Source organism: Pseudophryne corroboree, chromosome 2, assembly GCF_028390025.1.
Source record: "Pseudophryne corroboree isolate aPseCor3 chromosome 2, aPseCor3.hap2, whole genome shotgun sequence".
Lineage (NCBI taxonomy): Eukaryota > Metazoa > Chordata > Amphibia > Anura > Myobatrachidae > Pseudophryne > Pseudophryne corroboree.
The window spans coordinates 112,996,197-113,020,968 of NC_086445.1; the positions used below are offsets into that span (position 1 = coordinate 112,996,197).

Genomic DNA, 24,772 nt, shown 5'->3' on the forward strand with positions numbered 1-24,772 from the left:
ATGATTTAGCAGTAGAGACCAGCATTACCAGGACCAGGAACTGAGACAACCTTGACACGATGAACTGGCAACTGGGAGCCTGTGTGGCCGGCCCATATAGTGAGTTCAGGTGCTGCGCACAGCTGCGGCAACAGCCAATAAACAAGCTGCAGATACAGAGCAGAGAGTGCTGTGCACCAGAGCAGAGAGCGCCACCCCAGGCATGGAGGAGAAACTGCATGGATCGTGACATATATGATTGTCGCTATAAGGGAGATTCTGGAAGTCATGGAAGCCACTCCTGTACCTCAGGAGAAGGCCTATTTCTATAAAGAAAATAAATCTAAGGTCACTTTGCCTCCTTCCCACGAGCTGAATACTCTCTTTGAAGGGGTGTGGGTGAATCCCGAAAAGAAATTTTGTATTCCCAAGAGGATTCAGATAGCTTATCCTTTCCCTGTAGAGGACAGAAAAAAAATGGGAGTCACCCCCTGTGTTAGACAGTGCATTGTCCAGGTTGACAAAGAAGGTAATTCTCCCTGCACCTGGCACGGCTTCACTAAAGGAGCCGGCAGACCGCAAAATGGAGACTACATTGAAATCCGTTTATGTTGCCAATGGTACGCTGCTCAGGCCCACAACTGCTTGCGCGTTGGTGAGTCGCGCTATTGAAAAATGGTCTGAAAGCGTGTCATCAGAAATTGACACGATTGATAAAGATGAGATACTCCTTAAGTTAGGGAATATCAAAGACGCTGCCGCATACATGCTAGAAGCGATGAAAGATATTGGACTCGAGTTCACAAGCCGCTACCATGGCAGTATCGGCTCGGCGGGCATTGTGGATTCGCCAGTGGAACGCGGATGTAGATTCCAAAAAAAATATGGAGGTTCTCCCATATAAAGGTGAGGCCTTATTTGGCGATGGACTGGATGCGTTGGTCTCGGCGGCTACCGCAGGTAAGTCGACATTTTTGCGCTCTGCGCCTGCACCGGCAAGAAAGACATATCACCCGCACATGCAGTCCTTTCGGCCCAATAAATACAAAAAAGCGAGAAGTTCCCCCTTCTTTGCGGGTAGGGGAAGGGGAAAGGGAAAAGTCCACAGCAGCTTCAGGTTCCCAGGAGCAGAAGTCTACCCCTACTTCTGACAAATCTTCAGCATGATGCTGGGGCTCCTTTGCGGGAGGCCGCTCGGGTGGGGGCTCGTCTCAAACTGTTCAGCCAAGGTTAGATTCTGTCTGGCCTGGGTGTTGCAAATAGTGTCCCAGGGATACAAGCTGGAGTTTCAAGACGTTCCCCCATGCCGATTTTCAAATCGACCTTGCCAGCTTCTCTTCCAGAAAGTGAAGCAGTAACAGCGGCAATCAAAAAAATTATGTCAGGATCAGGTCATAGTCCTGGTACCTTTGTCACATCAAGGGGAAGGGTTTTGTTCGGGCCTTTTTGTAGTTCCGAAGCTGGACGGCTCAGCAGACCGATCCTAAACCTGAAAAATCTGAATCTCTACTTGAAACCATTCAAGTTCAAAATGGAATCATTGAGGGAATTGAGGGCAGCCTGCTGGCAACAGACTCCCTGCATCGAGGGACTGAGGGGAGAGAAACAGACCTACTTGAATGTTAGGCTCTGTTTCTTAGGCTACTGGACACCATTAGCTCCAGAGGGAATGGAACGCAGGTCTCACCCTCGCCGTTCGTCTCAGAGCCGCGCCGCCGTCCTCCTCGCAGAGCGGGAAGATAGAAGCCGGGTGAGTATGTGAAGAAAGAAGACTTCAGAGGCGGCAGAAGACTACAGATCTTCATAGAGGTAACGCTGCGCGCCATTGCTCCCACACAGCACACACACGGCAGTCACTGTAAGGGTGCAGGGTGCAGGTGGGGCGCCCTGGGCAGCAGTAAGGACCTCCATTTCTGGCAATAAGTATATATACAGGCTGGGCACTGTATATAAAAGAGATCCCCCGCCAGTTTTTTTTATTTATCAGCGGGATTGAAGCCCGCCGCTGAGGGGGCAGAGCTTGTTCCTCAGCACTCACCAGCGCCATTTTCTCCACAGCACACCGCTGAGAGGAAGCTCCCCGGACTCTCCCCTGCTCACCACGGTGAAAGAGGGTTTTAAAGAAGGGGGGGCACAAAATTTGGCGCAAATACATTATAACAGCGCTATCTGGGTAAACATTGTTTTTTTTCCTGGGTCATTAGCGCTGGGTGTGTGCTGGCATACTCTCTCTCTGTCTCTCTAAAGGGCCTTGTGGGGGGAACTGTCTTCAGATAAGAGGATTCCCTGAGTGTGTGGTGTGTCGGTACGCGTGTGCCGGCATGTCTGAGGTAGAAGGCTTTCCTAGTGAGGAGGTGGAGCAAATGAATGTGGTGTCTCCGTCGGCAACACAGACACCTGACTGGGTGGATATGTGGAATGTTTTAAGTGCAAATGTGAATTTATTGCACAAAAGGTTGGACAAAGCTGAGTCCAGGAATTATGCAGAGAGTCAGGCCCTGCCTGCCCCTATGTCGCAGGGACCCTCGGGGTCTCAAAAGCGCCCACTGTCCCAAATAGTAGACACTAATACCGACACGGATTCTGACTCGTGCCGACTATGATGATGCAAAGTTACAGCCAAAATTGGCTAAAAGTATTCAATATATGATTATTGCAATAAAGGATGTTTTGCATATCACAGAGGAACCCCCTGTCCCTGACACGAGGGTACATATGTATAAGGAAAAGAAATCTCAGGTAATTTTTACCCCTTCTCGTGAGCTGAACGAGTTATTTGAAAAGGCGTGGGAATCTCCAGACAGGAAACTGCAGATTCCCAAAAGGATTCTTATGGCGTATCCTTTCCCGGCTAAGGACAGGATACGGTGGGAATCCTCTCCAAGGGTGGACAAAACGTTGAACCGCTTATCCAAAAAGGTAGCACTGCCATCCCAAGATACGGCTACCCTCAGGGATCCTGCTGATCGCAAGCAGGACGCTACCTTAAAGTCCATTTACACACACTCTGGTACCTTACTCAGACCGGCGATAGCGTCGGCTAGGGTTTGTAGCGCTGTAGCAGCGTGGACAGATACCTTATCGGCGGAATTGGATACCCTGGATAAGGATACCCTTTTATTGACCCTGGGTCATATTAAAGATGCTGTCTTATATATGAGGGATGCTCAAAGAGACATTGGCTTACTGGGTTCTAGAGTCAATGCTATGTCGATTTCTGCTAGACGAGTCCTATGGACCCGACAATGGACAGGTGATGCCGACTCAAAGAGGCATATGGAGGTTTTACCTTACAAGGGTGAGGAATTGTTTGGGGAAGGTCTCTCGGACCTGGTCTCCACAGCTACGGCAGGTAAATCAAATTTTTTGCCTTCTATTCCCTCACAGCCGAAGAAAGCGCCACATTCTCAAATGCGGTCCTTTCGGTCAAATAAAAACGAGAGTACGAGGTTCGTCCTCTCTTGCCAGAGGTAAGGGCAGAGGAAAAAAGCTGCCAACCACAGCTAGTTCCCAGCAGTAGAAGTCCTCCCCGGCCTCTACAAAATCCACCGCATGACGCTGGGGCTCTGCTGAGGGAGTCCGCCCCAGTAGGGGCACGTCTTCGACTTTTCAGCCACATCTGGGTTCACTCACAGGTGGATCCCTGGGCAATAGAAATTGTTTCCCAGGGTTACAAGCTGGAATTCGAAGAGGTGCCTCCTCGCCGGTTTTTCAAATTGGCCCTGCCAGCTTCTCCCCCAGAAAGGGAGATAGTTTTAAATGCAATTCACAAATTGTGTCTTCAACAGGTGGTGGAAAAAGTTCCCTTGCTTCAACAAGGGAGGGGGTATTACTCAACCCTATTTGTCGTACCGAAATCGGACGGTTTGGTCAGACCCATTTTAAATTTAAAATCCTTGAACCTATACTTGAAAAGGTTCAAGTTCAAGATGGAATCGCTCAGAGCGGTCATCACCAGCCTAGAAGGGGGGGATTTTATGGTATCCCTGGACATAAAGGATGCGTACCTTCATATTCCCATATATCCACCTCATCAGGCGTACCTGAGATTTGCGGTACAGGATTGTCATTACCAATTTCAGACATTGCCGTTTGGGCTTTCCACGGCCCCGAGGATTTTCACCAAGGTAATGGCGGAAATGATGGTGCTCCTGCGCAAGCAGGGTGTCACAATTATCCCGTGCTTGGACGATCTCATAAAAGCGAGATCACGAGAGCAGTTGTTGAACAGCGTGTCACTTTCACTGAAGGTGTTACAACAACACGGCTGGATTCTCAATATCCCAAAGTCACAGTTAGTTCCTACGACTCGTTTAAGCTTCTTAGGCATGATTCTGGATACGGACCAGAAAGGGGTTTATCTTCCAATAGAAAAGGCCCAGGAACTCATGACTCTGGTCAGGGACCTATTGAAGCCAAAACAGGTGTCAGTGCATCACTGCACTCGAGTCCTGGGAAAGATGGTGGCATCTTACGAGGCCATTCTGTTCGGCAGGTTCCATGCGAGGACCTTCCAATGGGACCTACTGGACAAGTGGTCCGGGTCACATCTACAGATTCATCAGTTGATCACCTTGTACCCCAGGGCAAGGGTGTCTCTCCTGTGGTGGCTACAGAGTGCTCACCTTCTAGAGGGTCGCAGGTTCGGCATTCAGGACTGGATTCTGGTGACCACGGACGCGAGCCTCCGAGGTTGGGGAGCAGTCACACAGGGAAGAAACTTCCAAGGTCTTTGGTCAAGCCAGGAGACTTGTCTTCACATCAACATCCTGGAGCTGAGGGCCATATACAACGCCCTTCGTCAAGCGGAGACTTTGCTTCGCGACCTACCGGTTCTGAATCAGTCAGACAACATCACCGCAGTGGCTCATGTAAACCGCCAAGGCGTCACAAGGAGCAGAGTGGCAATGGCGGAAGCCACCAGGATTCTTCGCTGGGCGGAAAATCATGTAAGCGCACTGTCAGCAGTGTTCATTCCGGGAGTGGACAACTGGGAAGCAGACTTCCTCAGCAGACACGATCTACATCCAGGGGAGTGGGGACTTCATCAGGAAGTCTTCGCACAGATTGTAAGTCAGTGGGGACTGCCCCAGATAGACATGATGGCGTCCCGCCTCAACAAAAAACTACAGAGGTATAGCGCCAGGTCAAGAGACCTTCAGGCGGTGGCAGTGGACGCCCTAGTGACACCGTGGGTGTTCCGGACGGTCTATGTGTTTCCTCCTCTTCCTCTCATCCCCAAGGTGTTGAGAAAAATAAGAAAAAGAGGAGTACAGACAATTCTCATTGTTCCAGATTGGCCACGAAGGGCCTGGTATCCGGATCTGCAGGAAATGCTCACAGAAGATCCGTGGCCTCTTCCTCTAAGACAGGACCTGTTACAACAGGGGCCATGTCTGTTCCAAGACTTACCGCGGCTGCGTTTGACGGCATGGCGGTTGAACGCCGGATCCTAGCGGAAAAGGGCATTCCGGATGATGTCATTCCTACTCTGATAAAGGCTAGGAAGGACGTGACCGCTAAACATTATCACCGTATATTGCGGAAGTATGTTTCTTGGTGTGAGGCCAGGAAGGCCCCAACAGAGGAATTTCAGCTGGGTCGATTTCTGCACTTCCTACAGTCAGGAGTGACTATGGGCCTAAAATTGGGATCCATTAAAGTCCAGATTTCGGCCCTGTCTATTTTCTTTCAAAAAGAACTGGCTTCACTGCCTGAAGTTCAGACGTTTGTTAATGGAGTGCTGCATATTCAGCCCCTTTCTTGCCTCCAGTGGCACCTTGGGATCTCAACGTTGTGTTGGATTTCCTAAAATCACATTGGTTTGAGCCACTTCAGACCGTGGAGTTGAAGTATCTCACGTGGAAGGTAGTCATGCTGTTGGCCTTGGCCTCAGCTAGGCGTGTGTCAGAATTGGCGGCTTTGTCCTGTAAAAGCCCATATCTGATTTTCCATATGGACAGGGCAGAATTGAGGACTCGTCCCCAATTTCTCCCAAAGGTGGTATCAGCGTTTCATTTGAACCAACCTATTGTGGTGCCTGCGGCTACTCGGGACTTGGAGGATTCCAAGTTGCTGGACGTAGTCCAGGCCCTGAAAATCTATGTTTCCAGGACAGCTAGAGTCAGAAAAACTGACTCGCTGTTTATCCTGCATGCACCCAACAAGCTGGGGTGCTCCTGCTTCAAAGCAGACTATTGCTCGCTGGATCTGTAGCACGATTCAACTTGCACATTCTGCGGCTGGACTGCCGCATCCTAAATTGGTAAAAGCCCATTCCACGAGGAAGGTGGGCTCTTCTTGGGCGGCTGCCCGAGGGGTCTCGGCTTTACAACTTTGCCGAGCTGCTACTTGGTCGGGATCAAACACTTTTGCAAAATTCTACAAGTTTAATACCCTGGCTGAGGAGGACCTTGAGTTTGCTCATTCGGTGCTGCAGAGTCATCCGCACTCTCCCGCCCGTTTGGGAGCTTTGGTATAATCCCCATGGTCCTTAAGGAGTACCCAGCATCCACTAGGACGTCAGAGAAAATAAGAATTTACTCACCGGTAATTCTATTTCTCGTAGTCCGTAGTGGATGCTGGGAGCCCGTCCCAAGTGCGGACTTTCTGCAATACATGTATATAGTTATTGCTTAATTATAGGGTTATTGTTATGAGCCATCTTTTGAATGAGGCTCAGTTGTTGTTCATACTGTTAACTGGGTATAGTTATCACAAGTTGTACGGTGTGATTGGTGTGGCTGTTATGAGTCTTACCCTGGATTCCAAATCCTTTCCTAGTAATGTCAGCTCTTCCGGGCACAGTTTCCCTAACTGAGGTCTGGAGGAGGGGCATAGAGGGAGGAGCCAGTGCACACCAGATATAGTACCTAATCTTTCTTTTAAGAGTGCCCAGTCTCCTGCGGAGCCCGTCTATTCCCCATGGTCCTTACGGAGTACCCAGCATCCACTACGGACTACGAGAAATAGAATTACCGGTGAGTAAATTCTTATTTTTGTGTACATCAGCGGAAATTCTTCCGCAAATGCAGCTTAACAAACTCTCAAGTTTATTATGTTTATTGTTACTGCTTGCTATGTTTTGTGGCTACAAAGGTTGCTTCTTCAGAAGCATCTGCTGTATGTATTTCTTTTTCATCCACTAGGGGTCACTGAAGTACTCTTGGGATATGGACTTCTTCCGCCGAAACAAGGCACTGAATATTTAAATTTAGAACTCTCCTCCCCTCCATATCCCAGAGTACCTCAGTGTTTTTTCTGTGCTCATAGTAGCAACAAGGCTTGTGTGGAGCTTAACCACACTTCTTTTGAATATTTTTATTTTTTATTTTTATTTTCATTTTTACTTTATTTACATCAGCACATCCCTTCCCAGTTTCTGTAAAAACGTGGGTCCGGTATAGTGCCGCTGCACGGAGGCAGCGCATGGCGTGTCGGTCCTCACAAAGAGCACCCTCACAGCTACACGCAGATCACTGACTGCTGCAAGAGCTGGACGGAGCTTACAGATAGATGCCCCGTCACAGCCATCGCTACTGGAGTCAGGTATGCTGGGGAAACGGGGCGGTCAGCGCACGCTGCCGCCCCGCTGTGTGGGGAAAAACGTTAACAGACGCCCGCACCCGCCTCTCCTAACAGGCCGCCCGCCCCAGCCGCTCCGGCAACCGCTCCGATCAGCGCCGCCACGCTCCGCCGCTAAGACCCGCCGGCCGCCGCTGCAGGACCGCTCTCCTCTACAGAGCTCCCCGGCTCCCTGCACCCGATATCGGAACCCGCTCCCCGGTAACTCCCGCTCAGACAGCGGTACCCGGGCTACAGGGGAGGGAGAAGGGGGGTAAAGGCGGCATGCATTAGCGGAGAGCTGCGGGGTTACAGCAATAATGACATAGGCTGTTAAGCCTATTTTAACGGGTTACTTTGCTGCAATAGTTACAGGTTATAGGAATATACCCTGCACTGTGAGCAGGACTGTAAGGATGGCATGGGGGCCATTTTAACCATGCTTCCTGTTTCTTCCTGTTGTGATTCAGAACGTTCCTGTACTACATCTCTACTCCACCAGAAGGTGCAGGGGTGTTAGTGGGAATTTGGGATCAGATTTCATATAGTACTGGCCACGTGTACTGCACTTGGCCAGATAATAAGATTTTACTTACCGGTAAATTTATTTCTCGTAGTCTGTAGAGGATGCTGGGGACTCCGTAAGGACCATGGGGATAGACAGGCTACGCAGGAGACATAGGCACTTTAAGAAAGAATTTAGTTCTTGGTGTGCACTGGCTCCTCCCTCTATGCCCTTCCTCCAGACCTCAGTTAGAGAAACTGTGCCCAGAGGAGATGGACAGTACAAGGAAAGGATTTTGTTAATCCAAGGGCAAGATTCATACCAGCCACACCAATCACACCGTATAACTTGTGATAACTACCCAGTTAACAGTATGAAAACAACATATGATCAGTGCAAGACCGATGCAACTATAACGTAACCCTTATTGAAGCAATAACTATATACAAGTATTGCAGAAGAAGTCCGCACTTGGAACGGGCGCCCAGCATCCTCTACGGACTACGAGAAATAGATTTACCGGTAAGTAAAATCTTATTTTCTCTAACGTCCTAGAGGATGCTGGGGACTCCGTAAGGACCATGGGGATTATACCAAAGCTCCCAAATGGGCGGGAGAGTGCGGATGACTCTGCAGCACCGATTGAGCAAACATGAGGTCCTCCTCAGCCAGGGTATCAAACCTATAGAATTTTGCAAAAGTGTTTGAACCCGACCAAGTAGCAGCTCGACACAGCTGTAGTGCCGAGACCCCCAGGGCAGCCGCCCAAGAAGAGCCCATCTTCCTAGTGGAATGGGCCATGACCGATTTTGGTGACGGCAATCCAGCCGCAGAATGCGCTTGCTGAATCGTGTTACAAATCCAGCGAGCAATAGTTTGCTTTGAAGCAGGGGCACCAATCTTGTTGGATGCATACAGGACAAACAGCGCTTCAGTTTTCCTGACTCTAGCCGTTGTGGCCACGCAAATTTTCAAAGCCCTGACCACATTAAGTAACTCGGAATCCTCCAAGTCACGTGTAGTCACAGGCACCACAATAGGTTGGTTCATATGAAAAGATGATACCACTTTCGGCAGAAGTTGCGAACGGGTACGCAATTCTGCTCTATCCATATGGAAAACCAGATAGGGGCTTTTATGTGACAAAGCCGCTAATTCTGACACACGTCTATCCGAAGCCAAGGCTAATAACATGACCACCTTCCACGTGAGATTTTTTTAACTCCGCCGTTTTAAGTGGTTCAAACCAGTGTGACTTTAGGAAACTCAACACCACGTTAAGATCCCAAGGTGCCACTGGAGGCACAAAAGGGGGCTGAATATGCAGCACTCCCTTTACAAACGTCTGGACTTCAGGAAGAGAAGCCAGTTCTTTTTGAAAGAAAATGGATAGAGCCGAAATCTGGACCTTAATGGAACCCAATTTCAGGCCCAAATTTACTCCAGTTTGTAGGAAGTGAAAGAAACGGCCCAGATGGAATTCTTCCGTAGGAGCATTCCTGGCCTCACACGTAGAAACATATTTTCGCCATATATGGTGGTTATGTTAAGATGTCACGTCCTTCCTAGCCTTTATCAGCGTAGGAATGACCTAATGCGGAATGCCTTTTTCCGCTAGGATCCGGCGTTCAACCGCCACGCCGTCAAACGCAGCCGCGGTAAGTCTTGGAACAGACATGGGCCCTGTTGCAACAGGTCCTACCTTAGAGGAAAAGGCCACAGATTTTCTGTAAGCATTTCCTGCAGATCCAGATACCAGATCCTACGTGGCCCATCTGGAACAATTAGGATTGTTCTCACTCCTCCTTTTTCTTATTAATCTCAACCCTTGGGTATGAGAGGAAGAGGAGGAAATACATAGACTGACTTGAACACCCACGGTGTCACTAGGGTGTCTACCGCTACTGCCTGAGGGTCTCTTGACCAGGCGCAATAACTCTGCAGCTTTTTGTTGAGGCGGGACGCCATCCTGTATCTGTGACAGTCCCCACCGAACTGCAATCTGTGCGAAGACTTCCTGATGAAGTCTCCACTCTCCAGGACGTATGTCTGGTGAGGAAGTCTGCTTCCCAGTTGTTCACTTCCGGAATGAACACTGTTGACAGTGCTCTTACATGATTCTCCGCACAGCAAAGAATTCTGGTGGCTTTTGCCATCGCCACTCTGCTCCTTGTGCCGCCTTGGCGGTTTACATGAGCTACTGCGGTGACGTCTGACTGGATCAGAACCGGTTGGTCGCGAGGAAAGGTCTCCGCTTGACGTAGGGCGTTGTATATGGCCCTTAGTTCCAATATGTTGATGTGAAGACAAGTCTCTTGACTTGACCAAAGAACTTGGAATTTTCTTCCCTGTGTGACTGCTCCCCAGCCTCGGAGGCTCGCGTCCGTGGTCACCCGGATCTAGTCCTGAATGCCGAATCTGCGGCCCTCTAGAAGGTGAGCACTCTGCAGCCACCACAGGAGAGATACCCTGGCCCTGGGGGATAGGGTGATCAACTGATGAATCTGTAGATGTGACCCGGACCACTTGTCCAGTAGGTCCCATTGTAAAGTCCTCGCATGGAACTTGCTGAAGGGAATGTTTTTCCCAGGACTCGAGTGCAGTGATGCACTGACACCTGTATTGGTTTCAATAGGTCCCTGACTAGAGTCATGAGTTCCTGGGCCTTTATCTGAAGTTAAACCCATTTCTGGTCTGTATCCAGAATCAGACCCAAGAAGGGCAGACGAGTTATAGGAACCAACTGTGACCTTGGGAAATTGAGAATCCAGCCGTGTTGCTGTGACACCTTCAGCGAAAGTGACACGCTGTTCAACAACTGCTCTTTTGATCTCGCACGTATTAGGAGATCGTTCAAGTATGGGACAACTGTGACGACTCGCTTGCGTAGGAGCACCTTTATTTCCGCCAATTACCCTGAAATTGGTAATGACAATCCTGTACCGCAATTGTCAGGTACGCCTGATGGGGTGGATAACTGGGAACATGAAGGTATGCAGCCTTTATGTTTAGATACACCATCAATTCCCCCCCTTCCAGGCTGGTGGTGATCGCTCTGGGCGATTCCACTTTAAATTTGAACCTTTTCGGATTTTAATTTTAAAAATAGGTCTGACCGAACCGTACGGTTTCGGGACTACAGCCAAGGTTGAGTCATATCGCATTCCTTGTTGCAGGAGGGGAACCTTGAGCACCACCTGTTGGAGATACAATGTGTGAATTGTATTTAATATCATCTCCCTTCCTGGGGGAGAAGCCGGTAGGTCCGATAAGGAAAAACCGGCGAGGAGGCACCTTTCGAATTCCAGCTTGTAACCCTGAGAAACAATTTTTTATTGCCCCGGGAACCACCTGTGAGTGAACTCAGATGTGGCTGAAGAGTCGAAGACGTGCTCCCACTGGGGCGGACTCCCTTAGCGGAGCTCCAGCGTCATGCGTTGGATGTAGTAGAGGCCGGGGAGGACTTCTGTTCCTAGGAACTAGCTGTGCCCTGTACCCTTACCTCTGGTAAGAAAGGACGCTCCTCGTACTTTCTTGTTATTCTGCGACCGAAAGGACTGCATTTGATAATGTTGTGCTTTCTTAAACTGTGAGGAAATATAAGGCAAAAGATCAGAATTACCAGCTATAGCTGTAGAGACCAGGTCCGAGAGCCCTTCTCCACACAATTCCTCAGCCTTGTAAGGTAAACCTTCCATATGCCTCTTTTAGTCGGCATCACCTGTCCATTGCATGTTCCACAGGAAACTTCTAGCAGAAATCAACATAGCGTTGACTCTAGAACCCAGTAGACTAATGTCTCTTTGGGCATGTTTTTTATATATATATATATATATATATATATATTTATATATATATAAAAGACGGGTTTCAATCTCCGCTGATAAGGTATCTGTCCACGCTGCTACAGCGCTATAAACCCATGCCGACACAATCGCCGGTCTGAGTAGTGTACCAGAATGTGTGTAAATGGACTTCAAAGTACTTTTACTGCAAGCTATCTGCAGGATCCCGCTCTTTTTTCTTCATGAGAGGAGGGAAATTTACCTCCGCTTTCTTCCCCTTAAAATGTGTACCCTCGTGTCAGGGACAGATGAGTCATCAGTGATATGCAAAACATCTTTTATTACAATAATCATATATTGAATACTTTTCTGCCAGTTTTGGCTGTAACTTTGCATTATCGTAGTCGACACTGGAGTCAGACTCCGTGTCGATATCAGTGTCTATTATTTTGGATAGTGAGCATTGTGAGACTGAAGGTCTCTGCGACATAGGGACAGACTTGTGTAGATTCACTATCTGTTCTCTAATCTTTTGTGCAATAAATTTACTTCAGCACTTTATTTCACATATCCAATCAGGTGTCGACGGAGACACCACTCACACACACATTTGCTCCATCTCCTCCTTAGGAGAGCCTTTTACTTCAGACATGTCGACACACACGTACCGACACACCACACACTCAGGGAATGCTCATATGAAGATAATTCCCCCACAAGGCCTTTTGGGGAGACAGAGAGAGAGAGTATGCCAGCACACACCCCAGCGCTATATGACCCAGGAAAAAAACACAGCAATTTAATGTTTACCCAGTAGCGCTGTTATTATCTGCGCCGAATTATGTGCGCCCCCCCCCCCCTCTCTTTAAAACCCTCTCTTCTACCGTGGTATAAGCAGGGGAGAGTCCGGGGAGCTTCCTCTCAGCGGTGTGTCAGGTCCGGGTGTTTTTGTGAATCCGTTAACCCAGGACCAACCACAGGTGTAGGTGCTGGGGTATGAAGAAAGCAGGGAGGACGAAGAAAGTTCCGTTTCATACATTTATTAAAAATAACAATTCAGTAAAGCGTTAAATGACAAGTTGTTAATCATCATATTATACTGAAGTATTGCAGGAATGGCAGAAATAATATGCAGGATAAATCTCAAAGACAAATAAAAGAAATGTTCATGGAACTGTATATAAAACAAGCTGATGAATAAATGTTGATTTGTCCAAATATAAACAAGCTTTGATGCTGAACTGCAGAATGTGTTTAACTGGGTAATGCAGACATGAAGAAATAACTAAGGATTTGCAATGAAGTTTTGATAATTAACTGAGAGGCTGTGAAGAATTATCCTATTTATGGTAACATAGAAAATAAAAGTACTGAATTGGGTTACTTGCGGGTTCCGGAGATCACTGTGAAAACTGTAGCAGATGACAAGGTGATGAACGGGTTAAATGCAGAGTAGAACAAACGAACAGCTGAGGGTAGTGGAATCCTCCAAACTTTGTATGGTTGAAAGCAGACAGACCAGGTAACCTCATGCAAGACTCTGGGAATCCAACTGTTTCCAGTAGGTGTGCAATTAACTGACAGCACAGCGGAGAGCCAGTGGATCTTTAGCAGTGAAGGCTGCAGACGGACCTCTGGGAACGGAGGTGATATCTGGACCACGGGAATCGCACAGGAATGCACGGAGAGAGCTCAGAGCTAGAGCACAGCGTTGATACAACAAAGCACTGGCCCAGAGTAACATAATCCCAGCCTACTTAAAGGCAGCACAAGCACGGGATTGGCTTACACCTGCCCACAGGTGTTTTCACAAGTGCTCTGTATTACCTATTTGGTCTCCAACATGGCCACCTCCTATACAGCAGACACACCGCAGTGCCTTAGGCCATTTGGTCCCCGCACTCCCAGTTCCCAGACTCTGCATTACCTGTGCCACTGATCACGCCGCGTCCCCACACGGGCGCACAGCACCGCGAGCAACCGCACTGGCAACGGATGAACCCCAGAAACCGCAGAGGTGAGAGACTGTTTCGTGACACGGTGCTGTGGAGAAAAACATGGCGCTGGTGAGTGCTGAGGGAGAAGCCCTGCCCCCTCGACGGCGGGCTTCTGTCCCGCTAAAAGTGTAAAATTGGCAGGGGCTCATGCATATATACAGTGTCCAGCTGCATATATGCTCCTTTTGCCAAATAACAGGTTTATATTGCTACCCAGGGCGCCCCCTCCTGCGCCCTGCACCCTTACAGTGACCGGAGTATGTGAGGTGTGTGGGAGCAATGGCGCACAGCTGCAGTGCTGTGCGTTACCTCAGTGAAGATCATGAAGTCTTCTGCCGCCTCTGAAGTGTACTTTTCTTCTCATACTCACCCGGCTTCTATCTTCCGGCTCTGCGAGGGGGACGGCGGCGCGGCTCCGGGACGGACGGCGAGGGTGAGATCCTGCGTACCAATCCCTCTGGAGCTAATGGTGTCCAGTAGCCTAAGAAGCAGGACCTAGCTTCAGAGAGTAGGGCTGCTTCTCTCCCCTCAGTCCCACGATGCAGGGAGTCTGTTGCCAGCAGAGCTCCCTGAAAATAAAAAACCTAACAATATACTTTCTATCAGTAAACTCAGGAGAGCTCACTGAAAAGCACCCAGCTCGTCTGGGCACATATTCAAACTGAGGTCTGGAGGAGGAGCATAGAGGGAGGAGCCAGTGCACACCAGGAACTAAATTCTTTCTTAAAGTGCCCATGTCTCCTGCGGAGCCTGTCTATCCCCATGGTCCTTACGGAGTCCCCAGCATCCTCTAGGACGTTAGAGAAATATATATTACACACACCTAAGTATTATTTTACTGAGTCATGCAAGTTGTTTGTCTTTGTATATTGTGTTGTGTGTCTGCATAATGAGTAAGGCACCAGCAAAAACAAAATAGCAGTTTCCCTGCCATGTCTATAAGAGTGTGTTACCGGATGGATCTACCACATGTACAGTATGTTTTGTGGATTCAGCTACGAATACAATTTCAGCTCCAGTTTCAAAGCCGGTTTCATCCCCGGACCCTCCATGGGCTATGCTAGCAGATGTCATGGCTGGATTGCAATCAGAATTGGCCGCCGCTCGACAGGAGCGGGAAGCGGCAAGATCTGAGTCTAGGGTGAGACCGCTAGAACTACCGGAGGGGTATCAGCCTTGCCAAAAGTCCAAGTCCATTTTGGGTATTAGGGATAAATTTCATTTGTCTTATGATTTATCAGTTTCTGCTATGTTGCATTCTGACGATTCTATGCCAGAGCTCATGGCGCAAGATGAAGGTGAGGAGGGCGAAGTAGACCAGCAGTCAGATAGTGAAGATTTTGACAGCCCAGGCATTGATAATCTCATCAGAGCGGTGCGTCAGTCTCTGAAGTTTACAGAAACTGAGGAGCCTCTGACAAATGATGAAGTCGTCTTTACTAAACGACAGAGGACTCCAATGTGTGTTCCTGTTTTGGAATCTCTTAATAAGATGTTACTAGAAACACGAAAGAATCCGGATTAACGGTTTTCTATACCTCGCAGATTTAAGTCTAGTTACCCGTTACCAGAGTCTGTGACAGCTACATGGGAGAATCCGCCGTTGGTGGATTCGTCTGTGTCTAAACTTACAAAGAAATTAACCATACCAGTACCAACGGCTACTACGCTTAAAGACCCTTCAGACCGTAAAATAGAAGCTATGCTAAAGTCCATGTATATAGCAGCAGGTGTGTTGCTTAGACCTGGGTTGGTTGGCATTTGGGTAACTAAGGCGCTAATGGTATGGATAACGGAACTAAAGTCTGCCCTACGTGATGATCACCTTATACTTCTCGCTGATCAAATCTGGGAAGCTGCTGATTATCTATGTACAGCTTCTACTGACGTCTGTCAGCTCACTTCTCGCCTTTCATCGTCGCTAGTTACAGCACGACGAGCACTCTGGCTGCGTTCTTGGCAATCGGAGGTCAAAAGAGGTATAGAGGCGTTTCCTTACGGTGGCGAGAAGTTGTTTGGTCCTGAATTGGACAAATGGATTTCTGAGGCCACGGGAGGAAAGTCTGTTTTCTTACCATTGCCTCCAACGGTACCTAGACGGAAATACTCTAGCCCGGCGTTCAAATCCTTTCGGCCTCAGCCCTTTCGAGGCCGTGGTAGAGGACCAGCCACGCCTGGTAGACGAGGTCGAGGTCGTGGTTTCCAACCAACCAACACCAGTCGTCAAGGCGCTAAGGTCACCGACAAGCCAGTGGCATGACGGACTCCCAGCCCATCTTGGATCTCCAAATGTGGGAGCACGCTTTCAGACGTTCCATTTGGCGTGGTTCCAGACATCCACAGATGGGTGGATCCGCAATTTAGTGTTAAAAGGTTACAAAATAGAGTTCGACTGTCTCCCGCCACTGCGGTTTTTCAAAACAGGACTGCCTTTGTCGGATGACAAGAGGGCGGTTCTGCAAATTGCCATTCAGTCTCTACTGTATTCAGCAGTTTTGATTCCGGTCCCTGTACACCAGCAAGGTCAGGGTTATTATTCCTGTTTGTTTGTGGTACCAAAGCCGTATGGCTCGGTCAGGCCAATATTGAACTTGAAGGGCTTCAATCAGTACGTCACTTACTACAGATTCAAGATGGAATCTCTGCGGTCAGTAATTGCAGGATTAGAGCCACAGGAATACATGATTGCGCTGGATATCAAGGATGTGTACTTACACATTCCGATTTGGCCACCTCATCAGAGGTTCTTGCGGTTTGCAATACGGCAGAACCATTACCAGTTTCAGGCTCTACCGTTTGGCCTCTCGTCAGCGCCTCGGTTATTCACCAAAGTAATGTCTGTGATGATAGCTCATCTCAGATCACTGGGAGTGATAATAGTTCCGTACTTGGACGATCTGCTCATCAAAGCTCCGTCTCAACAGATGCTCCTCCAACATGCGTTGCTAACGTACGATGTACTAGTTCAGCACGGTTGGATTGTCAACTTCAAAAAATCACATCTGATTCCGTTTCAACGTCTTCAATTCCTAGGTATGATTCTCGATACGGTAAATCAAAGAATTTACCTACCAGAACAGAAAGTACAGATTATTCATCATCTGGTACAATTAGTGCTCAAGCCACGCACAGTCTCGGTATATTTGTGCATTCGCTTCTTAGGCACAATGGTGGCGGCTTTCGAATCGCTTTCGTTCAGGAGATTTCACTCACGTCCTTTTCAACTGGATGTGCTCGCACAGTGGTCGGGCTCGCATCTGCAGATTCACCACAGGGTGAGGTTGTCGCCACTCTGGTGGCTCAAAGTACACAATCTAACCGCAGGGAAACTGTTCGGCGCCTGGAATTGGATAATTCTAATGACGAACGCGAGTCTCAGAGGTTGGGAGCTGTAGTTCAAAATTGTCAGCTCCAGGGTCTCTGGGCGGATCACGAAAGATTGCTGTCTATAAATGTCCTGGAACTCAGGGCAATTTAGAATGCGCTACGACAAGCAGTGCACATGCTTCGGTCTCAGACTGTCCAGCTGCAGTCAGACAACGCAACGGCGGTCGCGTACATCAACAAACGAGGAACAAGAAGCCACATGGCCATGCGGGAAGTAGCTCGAATTCTCAATTGGGCCGAGCATCACCAAGTGATATTGTCGGCAGTGTTCATTCCGGGAGTGGACAACTGGGAGGCGGATTATCTCAGCCATCGGGATTTTCATCCAGGAGAATGGGCATTAAATCCCGAAGTGTTTCAAATATTGGTCCAAAGGTGGGGTTACCCTCAAGTGGACCTGATGGCATCTCGCCACAATCACCAAACGCCCCAGTATGTGTCCAGAACGCGAGATCCAAAGGCAGTGGCGGTGGATGCTCTCACAATCGTGTGGCCGTACAGCCTCGTGTATCTGTTTCCACCGTTTCCGCTGCTCCCTCTGTTGCTAAAACGGATCAAAAGAGAGTCCGCCACAGTCATACTAGTGGCGCCTCATTGGCCTCGGAGAGCTTGGTTCTCGGATCTCCGCGGACTACTCGCAGACAATCCTTGGCCACTCCCACTTCGTCCGGATCTGTTACAACAGGGTCCGTTCCCTTACCCCGATTTACCGCGGCTGCGTTTGACGGGGTGGCTGTTGAGACCGCCCTCTTAAGAAGAGAGGGCATTCCAGAATCGGTTATACCCACCATGTTACGAGCTAGGAAGCCAGTTACTGCAGCTCATTATTACAGAATTTGGCGTGCCTATATAGGTTGGTGTGAAGCTCGGAAGTTTCCGACATCATCTTTCAAGTTATCCCGTCTTTTGCTATTTTTACAGACGGGGTTAGATGGAGGACTGCGTTTATCTACACCAGGGGTTCTCAAACTCGGTCCTCAGGAACCCACACAGTGCATGTTTTGCAGGTAACCCAGCAAGTGCACAGGTGCATTAATTACTTACTGACGCATTTTAAAAGGTCCACAGGTGGAGCTAATTATTTCACTTGCAATTCTGTGAGGAGACCTGCAAAACATGCACTGTGTGGGGTCCTGAGGACCGAGTTTGAGAACCTGTGATCTACACTAAAGGTGCAGATATCTGCTTTGTCAATTTACTTTCAAAGACGATTGGCTCTATTGCCGTCTGTACACACCTTTCTGCAAGGTATCCTAAGAGTACAGCCTCCATTCATTCCACCTACAGCGCCATAGGATTTGAATCTGGTTTTAGATTTCTTAGTCTTCATATTTTGAACCCTTACAACAAGTGGATATTAAGTTTCTCACTTGGAAAACCATTTTTCTCCTAGCCTTAGCTTCAGCAAGGCGTGTTTCAGATTTGGGTGCCTTGTCTTGCAAGCCACCGTATTTGGTGTTTCATGATGACAGAGCGGACCTTCGGACGAATCCCGCTTTCTTACCAAAGGTAGTGTCATCTTTTCACATCAATCAACCAATAGTAGTTCCTGTGTTAACAGAAGATTCTGGAACTTTGGATGTGGTACGCGCATTACGCGTTTATGTATCCCGAACGTCTACAGTTCGTAAGACGGATACGTTGTTTGTTCTCTATGATGCTGCCAAGATGGGTTGGCCAGCTTCTAAGCAGACCTTATCCAGATGGATTAAACTGACCATACGTCAGGCTTACCTTCATGCTAGGTTGCAGCCGCCTACATCAGTAACAGCTCATTCCACACGTTCTGTGGGAACTTCATGGGCAGCTGGTCGTGTGGCTTCTACGACGCAGCTTTGCCGTGCGGCTACATGGTCATCAGTGCACACGTTTGTGCGCTTTTACAAGTTTGATACGTTTGCGGCATCAGCATCTAGCTTTGGCTGCCTAGTGTTACAGGTGCCAAACTGCTCTCCCGCTCACGGGGGAAGCTTTGTTACGTCCCAAGAGTACTCCAGTGACCCCTAGTGGATGAAAAAGAAAATAGGATTTTGGGACTTACCAGGTAAATCCTTTTCTTTGAATTCATAGGGGGCACTGGACGCCCACCCAGAGCAGTTTTCCCTGGTTTGTGGTACGTTCAGTGGATCTTATGGTAACACATTCTCACCGACTGGTTCGAAGTTTCAAGTTCGATCGGTAATAGTGCCAACTGTTTAGTTGTCAGTCACGTTATGTGTCAACTTTATTGTTTTCCGTTATGTTATATGTAATTCTCCTTTGTCAACCTCTCTATAGCTCCTGTTCGGCTCAGTAAAAAACACTGAGGTACTCTGGGATATGGAGGGGAGGAGGGTTCTAAATTTATCCCAAGAGTACTCCAGTGCCCCCTATGGATTCAAAGAAAAGGATTTACCTGGTTAGTACCAAAATCCTATTTTTAAACCGTAATGTGCTCATGTAGAGAGGGACACAAATTGCATTTTAATTGCAAAAAAACATATTTGCTCCATATGAGTGTTGACCACAAACACGATATTTGACATACTATGCGTTGGTAGCAAAATATGATTTTTTTCAGGAAGCATTTTATTTTGCACTTGCAATTTGTCAATTGTAGAGCTGCACACCATTTCTTGGTTGTGTGTGGTAGTAACCATAAACTTTAGTTTAGCAGTTCTTGCCTGGAAGAATTCAGGAGGCGGGCATTGGACTGATTCCTGTGTCTTCCTAATGGGAGTGGGATTCTAACCCACCACAAAAGTTGCCTTGATGAAATATTGAAGAAAAAAGTATTTAATTTTTTCCTATGGTGTGATTTTATAATTATTATTAATGAAATATCAATTAATATGAATAATTTGCCTTGACAATTTTTTTATATAGAATTATTTGTATTGAATTCAGTGCTTTAAGCCATCTTTTCAACATATTTTTTTATTTTACTGTCTTTAGGAAATTAAAATTACTTGCAGAGTTAAAAGCAGTAAGCAAAATCTACACATCTGATCTAGAAAATGCTGCAGTAAAAATAGAAGAACAGAAAAAATGTTTGAAAACTAGAATTGAATTTGCTGAAGGATTAAAACGGGAACCGTTACTGGCTGTTTACTGTGACCTTAAACAGGTACCACTTACTCAATTATCTTGTGTTTTTAATAAAAAAATTTTTAAGAAAGCTCATGACCTTGGCGCGCACACTTCTACGGGTTTAGGTTTTCAAGTGAATACTTATATAGTACACAAGATTTCTCATGAGATTTTGTGGATTTAACTTACTTAGACCTGTGTCATGGGATGCGATCGTAACTAGCTGAGCTCCTCCTGACTGTCGCATCCCGTACCATCCTGCTACTTTCTCCAGTGTTTAAAGAGGGTATCCGTTCCTGGCAGTGATGTAGCAATCTCAGACCTCCACTACTGATTTTGAGACCGAGAGTGCTGTACAAACCCATCACCCCCTCCCTTAATGTTAAAATTAAGTGCAGTGAAGGTCCCCTTTGTGCTCTGTTACCAACCGCTGAACTCCATATGTACCTGCTGCATTGCGCTGTGCATTGTGGAGATGGGAATCTGTAGCTACTTGTTTGGGTTTTTTTCTCATGAGGATTTTATTGGGGGTGTGTGGTATTTTTCATTGTTAGTCTTTACCACTGGATGGATAGGGGATTCTGTTACCTTGGGAGACTGTCCCTGAGCTGTAATGGGAGTGATGCTTCAATGGCTGTACAGCTAACCACCATCAGATGGAGTAAATGCTTCAAAATCCTTTCAGTTCCTATGTGCTTGTACTGATACATATCATGTGATGGTATATTGCATACATTATGTATTTTGCATACATAATAATATTTTTCTCTCTGTCTGACACATACACGTTTATGACTGAAATTTAAAAGGGCGATGATTTTTATTAGTAAGATATGGCTTCTAAACTTGCTGCCCTTTTATATCTTTTCAGTATATTGCGGTTTTAGAAATCATTGCTTTGTAAATCATTTCTTTGTAAATAAACCCTTACATCTTAGACAGCTGTAGAGATTTCACTTCTTTTATGATCAGAAGTTTATTCATTTCACAAGATCTTGAAACCTAGTGTTACTGTTTATAGGGGAGTATTCAATCACAGTCATATCCTCCCCGGAGAGGATCCGACATGTCACTATTATGCGGTCCGTTTCCCCCTCCCATTCAGACCATTCATTTCCGCCATCTCTTATGGACAGAAATGAATGGTCGAAAACGGACCATTTTTGACTGCGGCGGGATCGAAAACACATGGATGAGCAGAGATCCTGCTCATCATCCATGTGTTTTTCTCATACGTCCTAGAGGATGCTGGGGATGCTTCAAGAACCATGGGGTATAGACGGGATCCGCAGGAGACATGGGCACACTGTAAGACTGTGAATGGGTGTGAACTTGCTCCTCCCTCTATGCCCCTCCTCCAGACTCCAGCTAGATTCTGTGCCCAGCGAGACTGGAGGCACACTGAGGAGCTCTCCTGAGTTTACTAGAGAGACTTTATAGAGGTTTTTTATTTTCAGGGAGGCCTGCTGGCTACATACTCCTTGCAGCGTGGAAGTGAGGGGAGAGAAGCAGACCTACTTCTTCTTAGTTCAAGGGCTCTGCTTCTTAGGCTACTGGACACCATTAGCTCCAGAGGGTTCGATCACTATGGTACGCCTATCTGCTTGTTCCCGGAGCCGTGCCGTCATCCCCCTCACAAAGCCTGAAGATAGAAGCCGGGTGAGTATGTGAAGATCAGAAGACTTCAGTGACGGCAGAAGATGGTTTGAGGTACCGCGCAGCGGCCGCACTGCGCTCCATGCTCCCACACAGTTCACGGCACTACAGTGTGCAGGGCGCAGTGGGGGCGCCCTGGGCAGCATGGGGGGCCGCAAATACACTGGCAAACAATATAACAGTGCTGCAGTCACTTCTTAGGGACCCCCGCCAGTATAAAGATTTTTGATCGGGACCTAAGCGCGTCGGGAGGCGGGGCTTAGCTGCATAGCTCTCACCAGCGCCATTTTTTCTCTTCACAGAAGGCTGCAGAGACGCTGGCCCTGAACCTCCACAGTGCTGTGCAAGTAACGGTGCAAAATGGGGGGGGGGGGGGCATTCATAATTGGTGAATTATATATATTGTAGAAGCGCTAGTAGGTCTGGGCAGTATTATTGCTGGCTTCAGAACCGGGATAGGCGCCGGGTGTGAGCTGGCAGAACTCTCTCTGTGTCTCTCTAACAGGCTCTGCTGTAGGTCTGTCCCTTATAGCCCAGTGTGTTTGTGGCTGTCGGTACGTGTGTGTGTCGACATGTCTGAGGCTGAATACTCTACCCAGGAGGAGCCTGGCGTGGGGACTGACAGTTCTGTGAGAGTGACAGTGTCGGCACCGCTGACGGATGATTGGGTCAATATGCTGAGTGTTTTAAATACGAATGTGACTAAGTTGGCTAAGGTGTTTGATAAATCTGAGTCTAAGAACCAGACATGGAGGATGCTTTGTCACAGGTCCAGACCCCTTTGGGGTCGCAGAATCGTGCATTTGCCCAAATAGCAGATACGGATACCGACACGGACTCTGATTCCAGTGTCGACTATAGTGATGCCAGATTGCATCCAGAACTGGCTAAGAGTATTCAGTACATGATTGTGGCAATGAAAGACGTATTACATATCACTGAGGACCCTGCTGTTCCTGATACGAGGGTCTGTATGTTTAAAGGCAAGAAACCTTCGGTTTCGTTTCCTTCCTCTCATGAACTGAATGCACTTTTCTCTGGCTGGGTCCACAGGATTATCCACAGGATAACATTGGGATATTGTCGAGCGACAGCGAAAATGGCACCAACACGGTCACGAGCTTTCTGGCCTCCCAGGATGCATTGGGGCCTCCACTATATAGTCCCGCCCACTGACTCCGTCAGATCAGTTTTTTGCTTGGTGCGGCAGGAAGCCGCATGGTCACAGGGCTGCTGTGAGAGCAGCCTCAAGTTTTCATTACTTTATTTTTATAGACTTACTATAATGTTTTTTAGAGCGACTTCTCTTAACAGCGTCTTAAACGCATATTAGAAAGAGTCGCTCCAACAACTCCCCACCGGGTCGCAACAACGCTTACCTTCGGGTATCAGTGCTGTCTCGACGGGCGTCTGTGTCGGATGTTCTAGCAGGTCCAGCAGACGTAACCAGGCTGTGGCCGGAGCATGGGGAGATGGTGAGTCTATGGACTTCCTCTTACTAGAGGAGTCAGGACACAGCTACACTGATTTGGTGGAGACTACAAACAGTGTGTTGATGCGCCGAACATCTCGAGTGTGACAGCGCTACGCTCCGGGGATCATAGGCGCCAGGACTAGGTAGAGGCCGCGATCCTGGGAGTTTAAGTCAACAGGGGGATTCAGACGCTCTCCTGGCCGTCCCTCCGAGTTCATGGCCAGTTCCCGCGTGTCTCTCGTTTCATGAACTGAATGACCTCACTTCCGGCTCAGACGCTACCACGAGGGTACTCGGTCGCAGCTTAGACGCTGCGGTTGTGTACACTGGATATAAACCCGCCCAGACCGAGTCGCAGGCCTTAGCGTCTGCATACACGTGGAATTCGCTCAGTGTCCGTGTCCGTTGGTGAGCGTCCGTGTCCGTTATCAGTTACCAAGAGCGGCAGTGTACACCAGTAGCGTCTGAATCCACTCAGCGTCTTACGAGCGTATTTGCTTGGATATGGAAGTGTGGTGAGTCTCCCTGTATCCCGCTCTACGGAGGCAGGGTATACAGTACTAAAAATTCTCTCTACTTCTTAGTATGCATTGTTAATTTTTAGTACCTATTGCATATGAGACCTGTATATTACTGTATTTTTTGCATGCTATGTTGAAAAAAGAACCAGTTTAAAACAGAGTACAATTTTCCTACTTATGTACAAGTTGTTATGGAGGTTGTATTCTCATATGACAATGTCTAATGCTTTAACATGTGACTGACTGCTAGTATGTGTGCTGACTTTTCTGTGTAATGTCAGTCCTGTTCTGACCCTCATATCAGGTGCACTGTGGTCAGATTAATCTCACCTCTATATACTGACATATAGGGTGTTTTTCAGTCACAAAATTGTGTAGTCAATAGCAGATTATTACTATGTCTGTGAGCGGCAAAAGTGATGAGAATTTATCAAGCACTCCTATAGCCCTAACATGATATGAATCAATTGGTCACTTATGAGGGTTTGTGTGCAAACTGTTTCGCTTTTCAGCGAAGTGAAAGACAGGAGTTGGTTCAACCACCAACAGAGCCACCATGGAATATTTTCGCAAAGACTCTGTCTTCAATAGCGGACAGGTTAGCTCCGGTAGCACCACCTCAAGAGTTAGGTTACACTATGAACCCATACATGCAGCTCCCTTCCTATGGTTTGGTTCCAGTAGCCTCTACAAGCAACCAAGGGGCAGATAAGACTAAGACAGATACGTCTGTGTGGCAGACTACACAAGATGATACATCGGATGATAATGAGGAAACAATAGATTCAACTCCGTATGATGATCAGTCGCAGAGCTTTAGTTCAGAAGATGTAGCT

General features: G+C 47.8%; 1 protein-coding gene across 4 annotated transcripts in view; it reads left to right on the forward strand.

Annotated features, from left to right (window-relative positions):
• The window catches only part of RNF17 (ring finger protein 17), a 1,464,292-nt gene that overhangs the window by 437,870 nt on the left and 1,001,650 nt on the right, over positions 1–24,772 (forward strand). For all 4 annotated transcript variants that reach the window (XM_063951617.1, XM_063951615.1, XM_063951616.1 and 1 more), the window contains one exon: positions 20,151–20,322. In XM_063951617.1, coding sequence (XP_063807687.1) covers positions 20,151–20,322 — 172 coding nt within the window. The remainder of the gene's footprint in view (positions 1–20,150; positions 20,323–24,772) is intronic.